At 43.8% G+C, this 20,036-nt stretch overlaps 1 protein-coding gene across 2 annotated transcripts in view; it reads right to left on the reverse strand.

Annotated features, from left to right (window-relative positions):
* The window catches only part of ttyh2 (tweety family member 2), a 136,170-nt gene that overhangs the window by 102,353 nt on the left and 13,781 nt on the right, over positions 1-20,036 (reverse strand). For both annotated transcript variants that reach the window (XM_061707712.1, XM_061707711.1), the window contains exon 2: positions 2,464-2,636. In XM_061707712.1, the coding sequence (XP_061563696.1) occupies positions 2,464-2,636 (173 nt within the window). The remainder of the gene's footprint in view (positions 1-2,463; positions 2,637-20,036) is intronic.

Genomic DNA, 20,036 nt, shown 5'->3' on the forward strand with positions numbered 1-20,036 from the left:
TCTCTATTTGTTTTCTTTTGTATTGCATTATTTTGTTAAGACCCCAGGAAGAATAGCTTCAGTTTCTGCTGCAGCTAATCTCAATAAACAATAAACAATAAACCCTGAGACCTGTCACGTCAAAGACTAGAAAACCTTTAGTATGGAATAATAACCTTCTTGTACTTTTTAATCCTCACATCATACTCTCTTGTTAACCACATAAAGACAAAAACTCACATACTTCCTGATTATTCCTAAATCTCCTCTGCATTACTGTAGTCTTCAATTTACTGCATGTCAACACACAGCGTCTTGTTTATTCAGTCCATTATTCTTTCACTTTGACCTTCAGAATAACGTCTGTGTGTCAGTTCACTTGAACGATCAATCACAATATTCCAGAGAAACCATCCCAAGATGCTTTCCAGCACAGCAAGTGCCTACTTGAGTGAGTTATGTTTGACAATACCTGCTCCCATGTAGAGCATCCGGTGTGACATCTTTTTGAAACAAGGATTCATATCAATATTCATGTTAGAATGGGGGGACGGATCAGGGATCGTGATCATCAAAGAAAGGGAATAAAAAGATGCAGGCTTTTCTATTGAGAACCAAAATAAACATCTACTGTGCAGAAGTGAAGCTTTGAAGACGTGGACAGACGGGCGTGCAGGACAGAGACCGGCTAATAGTCCACGGGCCAGAGCCCAAAAGCACCGCTCAAGGTGACCAAACTTACTTATGATTTTTGAAAATATCCATGTCTGTAGATGATATTCTGGTATGATAACCTTCCTGAGTGGCAGCTGGATCAGAGTTATCATCTCATGAAGATACCCCCACCCCCACCCCCACCCCCCAGATGCTGCTGCATGTCCTGGTTTAGACTCATGTACAGGATATCTGTTAATGTTTTACTATATTGTCTTTGGTATCATTTTAGAGGAGACCTTTTAAACATTCATTCAAGCTAAGATGTGAATCTCTCTGACCAACATAGAGGTCACTGCAGCTCTTTAAACTATAAACAACACACATTTTTACACAATTTTCGCCTAAATCATATACTATCTTTTATCCCTGTGTCATCTAGGAACAACAGAGACACAAAATACAAAAACTGGAATACTCACAGGACCATAAGGATTCAGGAAATGTATAATATACCCCTACTATATCATTGTGTGGGTGTCTTGACATCAATTACACCCAAAAAACAACGAACTTTTAACATTCAGTGTATTGTGTGCTTTCTGGGATTTTCCGCATAACTGTGCAAAAACGGCGCATGTGGTTTGGTGGCGGGCCGTTACGTAACGGCCCGCTAAATCACCGCCCCCTCCACCCAGCTCCCTGCCTCCTCTCCTCTCCTCTCCAGCGCACCATAAAGGCTGATTTATGGTTCCGCGTTACACCGACGCAGAGCCTACGGCGTAGGGTTACGCGGCGACGCGCACCGTACGCTGAACCCTACGGCGTAGGCTCTGCGTCGATTTAACGCGGAACCATAAATGAGGCTTAACACGGAGCTGTAGAGCCTCTTTTGTTCTAATCACCGGAGGAAAACTGCTAAGAAGACCCGCGGCCACTGACTGGACTTAAGATAAGGGGACACTGCTGCTTGCATGCCTTTATTTTTATGATTGTTTGCTGTGGTTCGCCCTGCTGCTCTTCCGTGCATGCTTCGCCTGTCGCTCCCGGCTTAACTCTCTGACGCCGCTGTGAGCGTATGGCTGGAGGAGGAGGAGGTTGGGAGGAGGAGCGGCGCAATGATTGACAGGAAAGGGGGGAAAGGAAGCGTTTTTCACGGCGCAAAAAAACACTGTAATAAAAAGCCAGGAATAGAGTACTAGAGTGAAGTTTTTCTTGTTACACTCTTTTAGACACATTTGAGGGATGTTGGCCAAGACTTTTAATAGTGTTAAAAGCATGTTAAAAATGATGTCACAATACCTTTAAACTAGAAGAGCATCCTTAGGCTCCTATGAAACTATAACAGCCACTAATGTCACAAACTGGTCTTTATCTGCAAATACACGATGATCCAGCTGCCACTCAGGAAGGTTATCAGACCAAAATAGCATCTATAAGCGAGTTTTGTGACTTTGAGTGGTGCTGATATCTGGTCTGGAACATGGACTATAAGGAGCAACGATGCGTCAGGGACGACTACAGCATCTTGCTAAGAATGCATCGCACTGACACCGTGTCTGGTGTGCTTGTACCAGGTTTCATTTTCCCTCTATACATCAGCCCGGAACTCTGCTACATCTGAACAGAATGTCAAAGTGCTGCAGACGAGTAAGTGTGAATTCCCTGTGGGAACCCAGATTCTGCTGTGCTGTTAATATTCTGTGACTTCCATCTCTGCTGTGAACGGAGACTGATCAATGGAGGAGACAATGGGAAGACATCAAGCGAGAGCGAGAGCGTGCCTGCGTGAGAGTAATTACAGCCCCGCCGGGGTCTTAACTCTCTCACCATGTGATGAGGCCGGCGGCCACCGCCGACCAGGTGACGCAGCAGGAGTTGGGCTTCTTGCTGTCGTCCTCTTCTTCTTTCCGGCAGCAGCACAAACAGCTAAGGTAGATGGCCAAGCACAGGAGGTTGAGGCCGAGTCCGGCAGCTGCCACGCAGCCCAGGAAGATGAGAGACTGCAGAGGAGAGAAGGGAGAGAAGGGAGAGAAGGGGATTCTGTTAAGTTCAAAGGAACACATCAACTGGTAAAATATTCGGAGAGGTGGGAAGTTTCATAAACCCTTGCTCTGGTTAGAGCAGCAACATCCCTTAAAGGAGCTTGAGGCTGTTTTTTTTATTTGCAAAATGTGCTGCAATTCGGTCCCGATTTTCCCGCGCTGTCCTGTGGATGTGACGTCACATGACGCTGCATGCACGTTCTCCCCGTTCTCCCGTGCCGGCTTCACTGTTGGCTGCAGTACCCCCAACGGCCGTCGTGGTGAAGGGTGGCGCTAGAGAGTCTCATTTCTTAAAAGGAGCCTCATGCTCCTTTAAGTTGTACAAGGTCTTTATTCATGTGTAGCCAACTTTCAAGCCTTTTACTCTGGAAATCCCCCAAATATTACTGATAATTTGAATAATGATTAAATTTAAATTATCTACCAAGACATGTTTTAGAAAAAGTCCCATGGCTGAAACGATAAAGTCTTCAAATAGAAATTGATATGTAATATCTTCCCAATGGCACGACTGTATGAGAAACATGTTGGAGCTGGCTCAGTAAGATCTGCCTCACAAATGTGGAGCAATAAAGTGCTTTTACAGTTTCTCTGTAAAACCACTGTTAAATACAGGACTGTCTCAGAAAATTAGAATATTGTGATAAAGTTCTTTATTTTCTGTAATGCAATTAAAAAAACTAAAATGTCATACATTCTGGATTCATTACAAATCAACTGAAATATTGCAAGCCTTTTATTATTTTAATATTGCTGATTATGGCTTACAGTTTAAGATTAAGATTCCCAGAATATTGTAATTATTTGAGATAGGATATTTAAGTTTTCTTAAGCTGTAAGCCATGATCAGCAATATTAAAATAATAAAAGGCTTGCAATATTTCAGTTGACTTGTAATGAATCCAGAATGGATGACATTTTTGTTTTTGTAATTGCATTACAGAAAATCACAATATTCTAATTTTCTGAGACAGTCCTGTAGTATTCAAATATTGTACAAAACTACTTTAATGCTACATGTAAGCTACAATACAACCTGCTTTGACTGCTGGGTGCCTTTGAATAAAAACAGAAAGCCGTCTCATGAATGTGTAAACATGCTAAAACACAGTGGCTGTTGTTTCTTGAAGTTCATTCATCCTCACGATGATTTACTGTCATGCATCAGAACGGGCTCGTAATGTTACGATCTAACAACTGTTGAGATTAAACATAACAACCAATACCACAAAACAGGTAATAAAAGTAACAAAATAGATAGTTGCTGCTAAAAAAAAACAGAAAAAAGGTGCTTAACATCACTAGATTATGTGACATGCTCCTCCACTACTCTGCTTTCACATGCTATTATTACGACTAAGCTGCTTTAACGCCATTATTGATCTCTTCCGGGTGTAAAAGTCTGGAATAGTGTCTGAAAAGCAGCCCGTCAGACGCTCTGCTGACACTGTGACAACCAAAGCAACAATTGTTAGTATAAGTGTTAACAGAGAGTTGTTTGTGCTCATGAGGAACGAATGGACGGACGATCAAACACGCTGATAGAATGCAGGATGTTGGATATGAAAAGAAAACAAAGATTTTTTTAGGCGCAAATATTTTTCCTTTGTGAAACTATAGCAAAGGAAGGGCTGAAGGAGTGACGCCAGTAAACGTATAGATGATGAGAGACTTGTTGAGCAGCACTCACGAGGAAGCCAAAGTGAGAAACATTACTCAAACAGAGAAACGCATGAGTGTGGGGTGGGATGTGTACTTTACTTACATGCCTTAATGGGGACATTAATCTCAGTAGTTATGACTATTTATGCCAACAGTAAGTCAACCTGCCTCGTAAAATCACAATGTTTTACTTTGACAGCAGGGTTACAGACAAAGCAGGCTTTTATTCTCTCTATTTAATAGAGATACGATGAGGATGAGGTTCTCTCAACAAACAAGCTCCTGTTAGTTGCAGCTAGTGGTGCAATAAGCATCAAAACCAATGTGTGGTCAGTGCCACGGCCCCAGAACCAACACCAAAGCCAGCTGCATTTTGGGAGCCTGTTTTGCGCTGGAAAGCCGACACATCCTGAGAAATCCATTTCTCTCCTTTCATTTCTCCATCAGGTCCCATCCCACCTTCTGCGAAAGGTGGAGTGTGAAGACAAAAATAGCAAGGAGACGGTTGAAGCAGCCTCAAATAAACTCTGCATCCATCTGTGAGCAGATGGGCTCATTCCAGCTTGGGGCCATTTTCTTTCACCTTTCTTCTTCCTTTTAGTTTGTATGAAATGGTTCTGGTACTGAGCCATCTGCAGTTCAGCTGTGATGTCACGCCTCCTGCCAGTCAAGTGCTGGGACTAAAATCCAGAAACAATGTGAACAATGTCAATGATGTCTATAAAAGTGCAGAAGGCAAAGTACTCTGGAATGTTAAACTCGCAACAGTTCATGTAGTCTGAGATGGACTTTCACACTATTGTTTTGAAAGTTATTGCTCAACATTTTAACCCTCGGCAACAATCCTCCTTTCTGCATCTAGATTCATTAGCTCCGTCTGAATGGCTGTGACACCTCACTACGGTCACCATGTAGGAGGGTCGTTTACTGACAAACCCTCCATCCATCCATCCATCATCCGCCGCTTATCCGTTCCCGGGTCGCGGGGGCAGCAGCCTCAGCAGAGATGCCCAGACTTCCCTCACCCCAGACACTTCCTCCAGCTCTTCCTCCAGCTCTTCCTCCAGCTCCTCCGAGGGGAGTCCGAGGCGTTCCCAGGCCAGCCGAGAGACATAGTTTCTCCAGCGTGTCCTGGGTCTGCCCCGGGGTCTCCTCCCGGTGGGACATGCCTGGAACACCTCCCTAAGGAGGAGGGACATGCCTGGAACACCTCCCTAGGGAAGTGTCCAGGAGGATCCGGTACAGATGCCCAAGCCACCTCAGCTGACTCATCTCCATGTGAAGGAGCAGCGGCTCGACTCCGAGCTCCTCCCGGGTGACCGAACTCCTCACCCTATTTTCTAAGGGAGCGTCCAACCACCCTGCGGAGGAAACTCATCTCTAAGGGAGGAAACTCATCTCTAAGGGAGCGTCCAGCCACCCTGCGGAGGAAACTCATCTCGGCCGCTTGTATCCGCGATCTTGTCCTTTCGGTCACTACCCAAAGTTCATGACCATAGGTGAGGGTAGGGGCGTAGATTGACCGGTAAATCGAGAGCTTCGCCTTTCGACTCAGCTCGTTCTTCACCACGATGGTCCGGTAAATCGACCGCATAACTGCGGACGCTGCACCGATCCGTCTGTCAATCTCACGCTCCATCGTTCCCTCACTCGTGAACAAGACCCCGAGATACTTGAACTCCTCCACCTGAGGCAGGACTTCTCCACCCACCCGGAGAAGGCACGCCACCCTTTCCCGGTGGAGAACCATGGCCTCGGTTTTGGAGGTGCTGATTCTCATCCCTGCCGCGTCGCACTCTGCCTTAAACCGCCCCAGCACATGCTGAAGGTCCCGGCCAACAGGACAACGTCATCCGCAAAAAGCAGAGATGAAATCCTGAGATCCCCAAACCGGATCCCCTCCGGCCCCTGGCTGCGCCTAGAAATCCTGTCCATAAAAATTATGAACAGGACCGGTGACAAAGGGAAGCCCTGCCGGAGTCCAACATGCACCGGGAACAAGTCTGATCTACTGCCGGCAATGCGAACCAAACTCCTGCTCCGACCGCATTGTTCCTCCTGAATCTGAGGTTCAACTATCGGCCGTAATCTCCTCTCCAGTACCCTGGCGTACTCTTTCCCGGGGAGACTGAGAAGTGTGATCCCCCTATAGTTGGAACACACTCTCCGGTCCCCCTTTTTAAACAGAGGGACCACCACCCCGGTTTGCCACTCCAGCGGTACTGTCCCCTTCCTCCATGCAATGTCACAGAGGCGTGTCAACCAAGACAGCCCTACGACATCCAGACACTTGAGGTACTCAGGGCGAATCTCATCCACCCCCGGTGCCCTGCCACCGAGGAGCTTACGAACTACCTCAGTGACCTCGGCTTGGGTGATGGATGAGCACGCCCCAGAGTCCCCACTCTCTGCTTCCTCAGTGGAAGGCATGTCAGTCGGGTTGAGGAGATCCTCGAAGTATTCCTTCCACCGTCCGGCGATGTCCCCAGTCGAGGTCAACAGCTCCCCACCCACACCGTAAACGGTGCCGGCAGAGTACTGCTTCCCCCTTCTGAGGCGCCGAACGGTCCTCCAGAATTTCCTCGAGGCCGACCGAAAGTCTTCCTCCATGGCCTCCCCGAACTCCTCCCAGACCCGGGTTTTTGCCTCCAGAACCGCCCGAGCCGCGGCTCGCTTGGCCTGCCGGTACCCATCTACTGCGTCAGGAGTCCCACAGGCCAACATAGCCTGGTAGGACTCCTTCTTCAGTCTGACGGCATCCTGTACTTCCGGTGTCCACCACCGGGTTCTAGGATTGCCGCCACGACAGGCACCTGACCTTGCGACCACAACTTCGAGCCGCCGCGTTGACAATGGAGGCAGAGAAAAACAGTCCACTCGGACTCGATGTCCCCCGCCTCCCCCGGGATCTGAGAGAAGCTCTCTCAGAGGTGGGAGTTGAAAATGTTCCTGACAGAGGGCTCGGCCAGACGTTCCCAACAGACCCTCACAATCCGTTTGGGTCTGCCCGGTCTGTCCACCAGGTGGTGATCAGTTGACAGCTCAGCCCCTCTCTTCACCCGAGTGTCCAAGACATGCGGCCGAAGGTCAGATGAAACGACAACAAAGTCGATCATTGACCTCCGGCCGAGGGTGTCCTGGTGCCACGTGCACTGATGGACACCCTTATGTTTGAACATGGTGTTCGTTATGGACAAACTGCGACTAGCACAGAAGTCCAACAACAAAACACCGCTCGGGTTCAGATCGGGGAGGCCGTTCCTCCCAATCACGCCTCTCCAGGTATCACTGTCATCGCCCATGTGAGCGTTGAAGTCCCCCAGTAGAACAATGGAGTCCCCAGTTGGAGCACCACTGATGGTGGTGACGGTGCTCCAACTGACAACCCCCCCCCCCCCCCCCCCCCCCAAAAAAAAAAACAGTTATTTAGCAATTATCATAAAACCACCAAAGCTGATGTTTTGGTGCTTCTGATGTTGTTATTCTTCAAAAAAAGATGTACAACTGCATTTTCCATTACGCTATAGCGCCACACGAGAAACTACGACTGAATAAAATAACACAGCCGACCACGAAGTGGCAGTAATGCGCATTTTTTGCTGTTCGCAAATGGCCAAGAGCACAAAATTCGATGAAAAAGAAGAACACAGCAAAAGAAGAAGAAAAATCCCAATGTTCACACAGCCCTGTAAGAACATTTTCACCCTGTAAGGTTCCTTATGGTGGAAATATTTCAGGACATGGGCCTGTAAGTGCAGTAATTGTGCTCCGATAGAGGGATTGTAAAAGTGAGACAAAGGCCTGTCTTATTTTGTGGCAGTGTGAGCTTACAAATGATGAGAGCTGCCATAAATTAGGTGTAATTGAGGTGAACGCAGCAAATGAGATGGATATGTGGGGCGCAGGTGGACAATATGAATGTCGGGGGGGATGGGTGCCAGATACCCTCAGATTATTTGCCTAAAGAAAACAAGGGGGGGGAACTACTGCTGAACGCACCAATGTTGGGCCCCACAGCCGGTCCCATCGTCATGGTAACACGAAGGCTGGTCGGCGCCCTCGCGAGAGGGACGATGAGAGAAAGGGAGAATCTGAATTAGGCAGCATGTGACAGGCTTGCTGAAACTGCTCTGGCTCGGTCTTGTGATCCGTCTGCAGCCGTGCAGTCCAGAGGAAGGAGGGAATGTGGCAGGATGGGGGGAACCAGAGATGGAGCCTAAGAGCTAACGTGTATTTGAACCTCCAAGTCCATGCATAGTCCGTTTCATGACTTAAAAATGCAGAGGGCTTGTGAGGAAAACTCAAAGGCATCCCAGCCTTCAGGACAGTTGGAGAAGAATACACTCAACCTCTCTCTGTTTTTCTCTACTTTCCTTTCTTCTCAGGCGTAGAGACCAAGAATAATGGCTTCTGAATTATGTAGCAACCATTCGGTGAGAGGACGTACGCGGAGACGGCACAGATACAAACCTCAAGCCCGTCCTGAAAGGAGCCAGTGCTTCCCAAGTACTCCAACCTTCCATTAAGCTAAAACACCACTTATCTTTCCCTGACCAGAGTCTGCGCGTATTTACTCTTCGGGAAAAATCAAACCGGCAGCTGCTACAACTTAATTGCTCTCCTAAATTAGGTCTGAGTAGTTTCCCATAAAAGCTCAATGTGTTATCACTCCTCCGGGTGTTTTTCTCCTCGCTATCTCGTGGGGCTGTTACTGTCTTTGCTCTTTTGTTTCCTACCAAGAGCCCTCACGGATGGGGGGGGTTGAGCATGAGTCTGGGGGCAACGGCACGGGAAAGAAAGGAAGGAAGATCTGGCTGAGAGTAAAGGCTGTCCGAGATCTGGACAAGGATGACACAGAGGAACATGAAAGGGAGGATGACATAATAACAGAAAGAATGATAGGCCTAAAGTATACGGGTAACATTAAGACGGCGCAGTGGGAGGTAAAAGAGGGGTGGGGGAGCTGAAGAAGTGACTGACTGTGTGTGTTGCTCGTGCATTCATAATGCACCGAGACACAGCTACCTCAAGCAGACTCTCGTCTCTCACAGCTCGACCCAGTTCCTCTCCAGTTACACTTTCATTGTTGATGACTTAGCCCTGAGGCTGGAACACCATTTATCATGAGTACAGAGTAAATCTTACTGATGAATGTTAAGAAAAAAAAGAAAAAAAGACAGAAATAAATGAGCAAGTGCATGACGAGGCAGATCATCTCTGTCTCAGAGGATGACTGACGGACTCATTTAAGGGATGACACATGGGAGAGCTCTTGAGTTGACACACTTTAGACTGGAACTTTTGAGCTGTTTTGACCAAAGACTGCAAAGAAGAAGCAGAAAAATCCTTCTGTGACGTCACCCAAAGGTTTCTGAGAACTGGTTTAAAAAAACACAAGCGTGGGAGCTAGGGATGGGCGGTATGGACAAAAAAATGTATCACGATCACTTCTGGCATTTATCCTGGTAACGATATAAAAAAAAGAATACCAATTCAACCCTCCCTCCCTCCCTCCCTCCCTCCCTCCCTCCCTCCATTTCTGCATTTGTAGACGGTAGAAAGTACCGGGATAGAAGATTTACAAGAAGGTGAGAAAAAAGTTGCGTGAAGCAGCATTTGTTTTGAATTTGGATACAGGAAGAAGAAGCAGAAATGACGGTAATTGCGTCATGATGTTCTCCGTGCGTCGCTGGTTTGATCCAGATATCCCAAATGATTAATCACCATGTAAACGGAATATTCCCAATGTTTCAGTAACCGGAATATTAGCAATAACCAGAATTTTGACTGCATGGAAACATAGTCACTGACTGGATAACAGCCTCAGATTTATGTTTTTTCTTTTTTTATATATGTAGATATCTGACTTCTCTTATGTAAAGCCTTGGGTTTTATTTAACAGGCCTTAGGCCTCGTCATTAGACTCTTGTTTTATGTAGCTTGTTCTTCTTTTGTGTAGTTTTAATTTTAGAGACAAATTCCATCCTGTGAAAGTGTTAAAAGTTCAAAGCAGGTACATTTGAGCAGGTATCGTCCCATTGCACTCTGAAAGTGGCCTTGTTCAGTTAGAAGATGATTCAAACATCTGGCCTGTTTTAATGTTGGCATTTGCTTTACTTTTTTTTCTTATAATTTTAAGATGAGTAATCAAACAATATTCACCCCCCACCTATTTTTTTTAACTTACCGAGTCAATAAATGATCTAATTCATTGCTCAAAAAACACAACACTGGTATGTGATGTGTTACAGTCCAATTAGATTGTGTTCAGTTCCCGTTTACCCTTTAACATTATTAAATAAGTGGAAATCTATAATGATAGCTAATCTCACAAGGTGAAGTTCAGCTACACACACCTGCTCGCTGCTTTCACCGGAGCACTCTTCAAGTCAATTTCAAATGTAATTTAGTATTAAAAAAAGGACAAACTTTTAACCGGAAACCCTGAAACTAAACTCAGAATGGTTATTTCAGCTAAAAATGTGGACATTTGGGGGTTGAAATCAATAGGAATTGATTTTTGAAGTCATCCTTAGTGGTCATTCATGAAACAGTGTGTTTTCCAACTTCTGAATTTGATTTAATTTTCTGGAGGTTTCCCCTCCCCTCCACAACAAGTAACTGCAACAAGTTACATTTAGTTATACATGGAATCTTGTGCAAAACTCTGTTTTGGCATTAAAAAGTAAGAAACCTCAGGATTTATTATCAACGTATAGTGGCAACAGTGAGCAGTGAACAGATGCATCAGTGATATTTGCAGCTGCCCTGCCGTGACCGCGTTTTAGGAGATGGCCTTTCAAAGCACAAACCTTAGGGAGTTTTAAATGAATCATGTTAACTGACTTAGCTTTATGCAATTTAATGCAGATGCATCATTATTTAGGACCAAAAGGGGAAAAACAAAGATGTGTATCTTTAATTTCAGCTTGATATTGCTGTGTGTTAACGCAAAGAAGACATGGCCGTGGTGCAACACTGGCAGCAGGACAGACTGAAGTGTCTGAAAGGACCTGCCATTTGTACAAACCTGCAATACTTGAAATGCCAGAAGAACAACAAATTGATTCTGAATCGACTGGAAGACTTCAAAGACCCTGAATGTCTAAATTCAGGGTTGTGCCGAGATGTTTTGCTTTGTTTGTTTGAGCTTAATAGACTTAATTGAGAACATAATGAAAAGAAATGAAGGCGATGCAACGACCATGAACAGGTTTATAGTCGAACGCCTCCTATTCCTAGAATAAGGATGTTTTTATTTATCCCAAAGACAGCAGCTTGTAGAGACGGGTAGAGATACAGTTCTTTAAAAAAAAAAAAAAAAAAAAGACTGACTGTCATTCGGCTTCATGAATCTTCCTCGTTTATTTGTGCTGCCTGATCCTGAACCATAAAAATTACTTTTCATATTTGGAAGAGAAGAATGTTGAGGAGTAAGATCTTATGATGTGCATTTCAAGGACCATCTGACTTAACAAAAGAAAGGACAAACAACATACAGGAGTGTCTCAGAAAATGTGAATATTGTGATAAAGTCCTTTATTTTCTGTAATGCAAAAATGTCATACATTCTGGATTCATTACAAATCAACTGAAATATTGCAAGCCTTTTATTATTTTAATATTGCTGATCATGGTTTACAGCTTAAGAAAACTCAAATATCCTATCTCAAAAAATTAGAATATTCTGGGAATCTTAATCTTAAACTGTAAGCCATAATCAGCAATATTAAAATAATAAAAGGCTTGCAATATTTCAGTTGTAATTAATCCAGAATGTATGACATTTTTGTTTTTTTAAATTGCATTATAGAAAATAAAGAACTTTATCACCATATTCTAATTTTCGGAGACAGTCCTGTACATTTGTTATTGGGGGTAAAATAAATAATAGTAGTCCTGGACTATGACTGTATCCGTAGCGTCAGCCGGGTGCTGCTAACTAACTGCACCTGATTCCTCAACCACCAGGCAGCCTGAGGGCCTCTATGAAAACAGAATATTGGTTGTTTATTTGTCTGGTGCTTTCAGGTGTACGTTAACATAATGGCAAGGAGGAACAACATCAGCAATGGACTTAGAGAAAGAAATGTTACTGTCCATAAATCTGGGAAATAGCATACAGAAATGTTCTAACAATATGGAGTCCGTCGTTCTACAGTTGAAAAGATAATCATATAAAATCATTAATATGGTAATCATTCAAGTACGTTTCTCATTAGTTCACGTTTGGACATCCCAGAGGGTTCACCCAAGGGTCAGATTAAGGGAAAGTCTCAGACTCTGCAGACTAGCTGAAGTTTGGCGTGTTTGGTGTGAAACTTCATGATGTTATCATGATGTTATTTTGATAACCTTTTGATATTTTGAGACCTATTTGGGGATGTTTAACCGTAATACAGTACACCGTACATGCCAAAAACTAAACACAAATGTAATCATATTTACTACATTTTGTATTTACCACTAATTCATTGCCCTTCAGGGATTAATAAAGTATTTTTGAATTGAATTAGAGTTTAAAATGAAATTTTAGACTGACCCCAAAACTTTTTTTTTTCCCTCGTTATTTTTTATTTTCCTTCTTCCGACGAAATGAGGGCCTTTTTTCCCCCTAAACGGGCCCCAAAAGTCACCAAGTTTTGCACGCAAGCCAGGCCTGGTGAAAAGTTTGATATTTAATGGTTTGCATTAATGGGCGTGGCCTAATGGCTCAACAGCGCCCCCTAGAAAACTTTGTGCCTCAAGCCCCACTATACGGTTTGACGTACATGCACGAAAATCGCTACACACCTGTATCATGTCGCAACTTAAAGAAAAGCCATTTTGAATTAATCGTGTCATTTTGGCGCAATTTATGCCATTTCTTCGGGCCGTTAATGCGGCCTGAGCCGTAACGTGCACCCAGGTGTGTTATACATCAAAATGTGGTCTCAATCCTGCGATGATGGGCATTACTTTTCTCTTTCAAAAGTGTTACCGTGGCGACGCTAGACACCAAAAAACGCTGCCCCCCTTCATCTGATTGGTCCATATGTGATAGTTTCTACTTTCTGCCATAACTTTTGAATAGTTTGGTATAGAGAGTCGTGGGTGGTGTCATCGCACTCGGTTTTGAGTCCTTCAACATAATTGGTGCAAATAAGCCCCGCCCCTTTTTCTGATTGGTCGATATCTGATAGTTCCTACTTTCTGCCATAACTTTTGAATGGTTTGATATAGAGAGTCGTGGGTGGTGTCATCGCACTCGGTTTTGAGTCTTTGAACATAATTGGTGCAAATAAGCCCCGCCCCTTCTTCTGATTGGTCGATATCTGATAGTTCCTACTTTCTGCCATAACTTTTGAATGGTTTGATATAGAGAGTCGTGGGTGGTGTCATCCGCTAAGTGTCCAGGCCTGAAGAATCTACATCAAGTCATACAAGCTTCCACTGCAGCCTGAACGTGCACAAGGGTGGAGGACCGTTCATCGCTGCTTGCAGCTTTAATTGTGAGTGTGACTGAAATGTTTCTGTGGGAACTTTCAGTTCTGCAAGGAAACCAAATGTCCACAAACCCCAATGAACTAAATCAATGTTATAAAGAAGAGAGGGCCACACCTCCTCCACAAAAGATGCGCGAGACTAATACCGTCATATTGAGAATGATTAATTAAACATGTTGCTGGCTGCCAAAGTTCTGAGTTGCACCTGTTTAGTTTTGAAGACTGTGGCCATATGACATATTTTCATGAGTACACTCACACACTTCCATGAGCAGCGTGAGACTGAGAGCCGGCCCAGGATATAAATGCTGCTGGGTACCAGAACTGGCAGAGACGAGTGGTCTTTTTCGGGCACTTTACCCTAATTACTGCCATGATACCATAAAGATTTGACTTTTTGCCACTTGTAAACTCAAAACAAAATTAATCCCATTTCCTTGCTGCGAGTGTAATCTCTCCTCTCTTTTATAAGAGTTAGAGCTGCGCTGTTTCAGGCACCAAATGCAGTATACCAGTCTTCTACAACACAACGTCCATCGACCATCAAACCTACAAAGTGTTCAGGGCTTGAGCTGGAAAACTGCCAAACGTCTGCTTTAGAGGTTTGTACACCTGCTGATGATTCATTCATCAGGGCTGATGAATTAGAGACCACACCTGGTTGCAACTTACCTTCTAATGAAAGCACAAGAGGATGTTTAGTGTTTCCTTTTTTCTCCATCTTTGTTATATAAAAAGGTTAGTCAAACTGTTAGTCTGAATTTGCCCAAGAGCCACTAGGATCAGATGATCTTTATTATGTCTTCATACGAAAATCATAGGAATAAAACTGTATATTATTTTTTGCACATGACTGATTATATATTTGTGTAACTATGTTAATTATTTGGCAACATCAATTTTATTTACATTTTTATAGCTGTTAATACTTTATATTCATTTTGATTTACTCATTTTCTTGAACTTACTGATCTCTGTATTTTATGATATTTATTTTTTTATTTTTTTATTATGCTTTTTTTTAGATTTTTTCATTTATTCATTTGTACCAGTTCAAAACAACGTCGAACATACATTGAACATTTTACAGTGTAATGAATAATCACTGCCATAATTAATATATGCATGAACTTCCCTGTGTGAAGTGTATCTGAACAGTTTAGATGACACAGAATGAACAGAAGCTGAGGTCTAAACCCCCCCCAATATGAAAACACACTTGCATGACAAAGGCCGAAGCCTGATTGAAGCAGTAATGACCTGAGTCAGAAATAACCCGGGGGCATTTCTACTCCCACAAGTCCCATCAGAAGTATGATGAAAGCCAGCGGGGGGTGGTGGCGCAGATGGGACTATGAGATAAATGGACAGGGATGCTTTAACAGCCTATTACAAAGCCATCTGGAAAACAAAGACGGGACGCATTCAAAGAAACGATTCTTAGGTTTCTGACCAGAATAGTTGCACTTGTTCCCAACGTAAAAAGATTTGAAAAAAAAAAAGACCGTTTAAACAACTCTGTGATTGCTCTTTGAAAAAAAATGATGAAAAAACCCCCCAGTGCAGCTTCATGGGAAGCTTGAGGAGCTTCATCAGCAATGCATCAAAGTGACAAAGGGAGCTGTGATATGGCCATGATTTAAGTCCCATTTAAAGCGTCCAATCCCAGCGTCCATCAGAGAAAGGCAAAGAAAAAAATCACTTGACTTGATTAAATGTCTCTTGATTAGCATTCACAGTTTCTAGCTGCAAAAGAACAGAAAGAAATAGAAATCTGAGAGAAGGAATAAGTGTTAGGCATCAAGCGGATGTCCTTAAGTGCCATCATAAAAGGGAAAAAAAGTTAATAAAAAATGAGAAACATAATTACTGCACTAGGAAAACGCAGCATCTCTGAAGCGGGACTAAGTCATGTAGCGGAAGACACGGTGCTTAATGCGAGCTAAGCCGTATAAAATGTATCTTCTGCAAGATGTGTTTGTGCTGAGCAGCAGGTGGGAGACAGCTGTGCGTAGGTGGAGGATGTCTGCAGGCGCTGTGCGCTCCAGCGTACCAGGATGCATATGTGTGCAGCCTGAACGGACAGCCATGATCTTTGAACATGAAGGGGGTTAAACGGGTGTCGGGTCAGTTAGTCAGAGAAGAAGACATGGAGGAAATGTCAAGCCTCATGACCTCACATTAGTGGGAGGGGATTCGTCTTTTCGTTTTTCTTTTAAATGAATGTTTCAGGGAATTAGGGGTTTCGTCAATAAAGCTCCTGAAACAGAATCCTACACGTTACCATAATGAATTTGTCCAACCGTGAACGGATTGAATCAAGGCTTCTGCACCTTTCAAAAGGGAAACTGATCCATCACGATGAGACTAATCCCCCCGGCTAAAAGATCAATAGAGGAGCCCATCTCCCAAATCTCCGCTGCACTCCAACATTCAGGTGAATCCTCCGGGGGCCGGGGCCCTCTCCAGCACTGTGCACTTAGAAGGATGTGGGGGGGACAGCTGGGATGCCATTAAGTCCAAGAATGGTGACCCGGATGACATGGATGAAGAGGACGAAAAGGCAGGAAGTAGAGAGGGGGTTCGACACCAAACCATCCCTAACATCTGCTGCGCAGTGCTGATGGTACACCGACGCCGGCACGGCCAACACAAGCACGTCGTACTCGTACGGGGATGCTGGGACGATTCCCAGCAGGGGAATCATCCCCCTGCATTAGTTTAGTTTAAAAACATTTTCTTGTTTTGAATCATCTAACTGTGTTGAGCTCATGTCAAAACCTCGATTCAGGGCTCACATTTACTCCCTGAACAACGAAACCACGCTGACAAACAACCCCAAATCATCACACTTCCCCCACCATGCGTGACAATGAGTGTGAAGAGTTTCTGAAATGCTTCAATTCAGTTTTCCCCCCCAAGCACGGCGCTGGGCGTTGAGGTCAAAACCAATCCACCTTGATCTCACGTGTCCACCGGACAATTGTGTGAAATCTTGTGATGTGTTTCGATGGAGTTTAGCGAAACTCAAGTCCTGCTTCCATGTTGTTTTCAGGCAGAAGAGGCCTCGTCCTGCCAAAGCCTCCCAACAAACTGTATGTGTTCAATCTTCCTGCGCCAACTTGAACGTTTAACACGCTCAGCAAAGTCCCTACGGTCTGAGATTCAGCTCTTGACTTTACCTGTCGTGAGTAAAGTCTTGCTTGTTCAGAAGTACCACTTGACCTTGTTGTGGTTCTTTGGTATTTTGGAAAAGCCAAATATTAATTAAATGGTGAGTGGGTTGAATCCAATTCACATCATTTGGGACTTTGGTAGCCATGTGTCAGCAAGTACTTGGTTTGAAAAGAGTCGAGTGCTGCTTTGTTGAAAGAAATGCAGTAAACCCTCTCTTAGCTGCGGCGTACTATTGCTCCTCTGTGTACGCCACACTGACTGGGACATGAATCGCAACAAAGCAGGTTATTTTTATTTCCTCGGCACCCTCTCCGACACAGCCCTTCCCTCGGGGGAGTCAGGGGTCATGATGCTGAGGCTACACCCCCACAACAAAGGAAACCCAACCCCCCTCGTTTCCACGGAGGAGCACACTTCGTTGTTGTTTACCCTGGAGGGGGACGCGGCCGCCTGAATCCACTTGCCCCAAATTCACGCAGCTTTGGAAAATTAACAGCCCGGTTTTTAGGCCTGTGTTGAAAAAAATCGATTTCCCAATTCTAAATCGATTCTCATATTAATTCCTAAAAATCGATTCATATAACTAGAGATCGATTTTTTTTTATTTTTTTTTTTTATTTTATTTATTTATGTATTTTTTTCTCATCATTACATTACAACTTTTGGTTATTTTTTTGTTTATCCCCAAAAAAGGAATGTTTGTTGGACATGAGAATAAATGGTGCCATGTTTTTGCCTTTAAATATGTTTAAAGGTATGAAAACATTAAAGCGTTAGATTATAAATGCATAAATTGTCTATATTTCATTACTTTATATACTGTCTTGGGGTTACATTTGCAAAAAATGATAAAAACCAAATGCTCAAAAATTAAAAACCAAAATAGACCGAAAATGGAACAAATAAAAACGGAATGTGGGAAAAAATAAAATCAATTTCCTCCGTCTCTGTTTCCTCCCTGGATCTGTTTGGTAATTCTACACGATGTTTCTGAAAGCAGTTCTATCAGCATTCTGGGAGCTGATTGGTCCTTACAGCATCATTAGCTGCAATACTTGCTGTTGAATCTCAATATAATACTAGTAGTAATATTTTGCATAACTACAGTCATATAATTCATGCAACAGCTCAAAAAACTGTTTTAATAACACTAACCCAAATCAATATCCGAATCGAATCAAATCTTGATAATAATCCCCAGCCCTAGTGTTTTTATCCGACCAGCTAAGTCTTCCACTTTACTGTTGATCACCAAGCACAATCATGACCCCCACCAAAGAAATGCTCAGAAACACCGACTCCCTCCATCACAGACCGTGGTTCATCGGAGTTCCATCCAGCTGAACGGATCCTGCCTCCACGCTACTGACTCCAGCTAAACAATCCAGCCAATGAGGTGACGTTAATGAGGAGCTTGGAGCATTGTTGAGACAGATTGGGGTTAATGACCTTCTGGAGAGCCTGAGCGGACGCCGTGCGCGCACGTCCGATGTGTGTGTGCAAGACATAAAAAAAAAAAGCATAGCTGGCTGCCAATGAAATGAAAGTGAAAAAACTGTGAGTTTAAGAGGCTCCGCTGAGGTGAACCAGCGATTTAACAATGAGGTTACACAATCCTCTGTGCACGTGGGGAGAAGCTCAGGGGGGACAAGGAGCACAGGAATCAAACGCGACAGATTTACAATTGATTTTCCCGGGGAGGAGGCGAGTGGAGTTGGCACATTTCCAAGGCGATCGGGACGGCTGAGCAGACGACGGAAGTTGCAGCTCCGCTTCACATAAAGCAAACACAATTAACTCAACGGTGTGATTGGTGCACTTAGGTGCAGGATAGTGAAATGTTAATGTTATAAGAGTATTATGAGACAAATATGTGCACTTTAATGGGAGATAAGTGCAGCAGTACAGTCAGGCTAAGTGTATCATTCGGGAGGTCATTATCTTTTCTTAAAAGTGGAGAAAAACAAAACAAACGTTCAAGTAAATTCTCTCCGCTTTGGCGAAACATGAACGCCTCTAAGAAAACCATTTAAATTAGGAGGTCCAACATCAGTGAACAGACCGGAGGAAGGTGAAAGAAATGCTGATGGATGAAAAATGAACACAAGAACCTTAAAGGTCTGAAAAACTAGGCTGCCTGGACGCAGCCGGGTGGAAGCTCAGCCCAGGGAACGAAGTCACTGAGGCACAGTGATATTAAGAGTGCACGGCTTGTTACTTCATCCCATGTCCGTCCAATCCAGAAGAAATAACAAGATAAAAGCTTTCAAAAGAGAGTCTGAGACAGAGTAATCAGGGGTGAGACGTTACGTTTTGTCCAAGACGATCAGTTCTACCCTGATGCTACACGCTTTATTCTGTGCTAAGGGGATGCATGAAGGATTTCTTTGGTCTTTGTTTCCTCCAGCAAAGCATTTAGAAAAAGATGGAACAGTCTAATCCCCAGGTATTTAGTCGTTCACTTCTGCGTGCAAATAAATTAACGTCATTTACCGAAATAACTTGTGGACTACATTGTTTTAGCCGCGATGATACAGAACAGGAGAGATGGGACTACTCCAGAAGTGTGTCGTTTATTTTTTCCTTGTTTTTTCTTTTTTAAAAGGGCATTTTATAAATACAAGAAAAAAAAAATCTTTGCTGGAAAGTATAAAGTAGTAGAACTGACCAGCCCACAGTCTCAGGGAAACTGAGCTAGGTTTTCAACGACCAGTGTCCATTTGTGATGAGGACAGTCATGACATGTTTTTTTTATTTTTTACTGTCCGTCCATCCGTCCATCCGTCCATCCGTCCATCCATCCATCCATCCATCCATCCATCTTTTCAGGGTTTGGAGGTCTGAAGTCTAATGCAGGGAGGATGAACCCTGGACGGGTCACCAGTCCATCACAACGTTGTTTTGTTTATATTGTAATGATAAAACTCAGCAGTTTTTTTTAATCATTTTTTCTTCATTTATTAGTTTAGTTTAAAAACATTTTCTTGTTTTGAATCATCTAACTGTGTTGAGCTCATGTCAAAACCTCGATTCA

Source organism: Cololabis saira, chromosome 19, assembly GCF_033807715.1.
Source record: "Cololabis saira isolate AMF1-May2022 chromosome 19, fColSai1.1, whole genome shotgun sequence".
Lineage (NCBI taxonomy): Eukaryota > Metazoa > Chordata > Actinopteri > Beloniformes > Belonidae > Cololabis > Cololabis saira.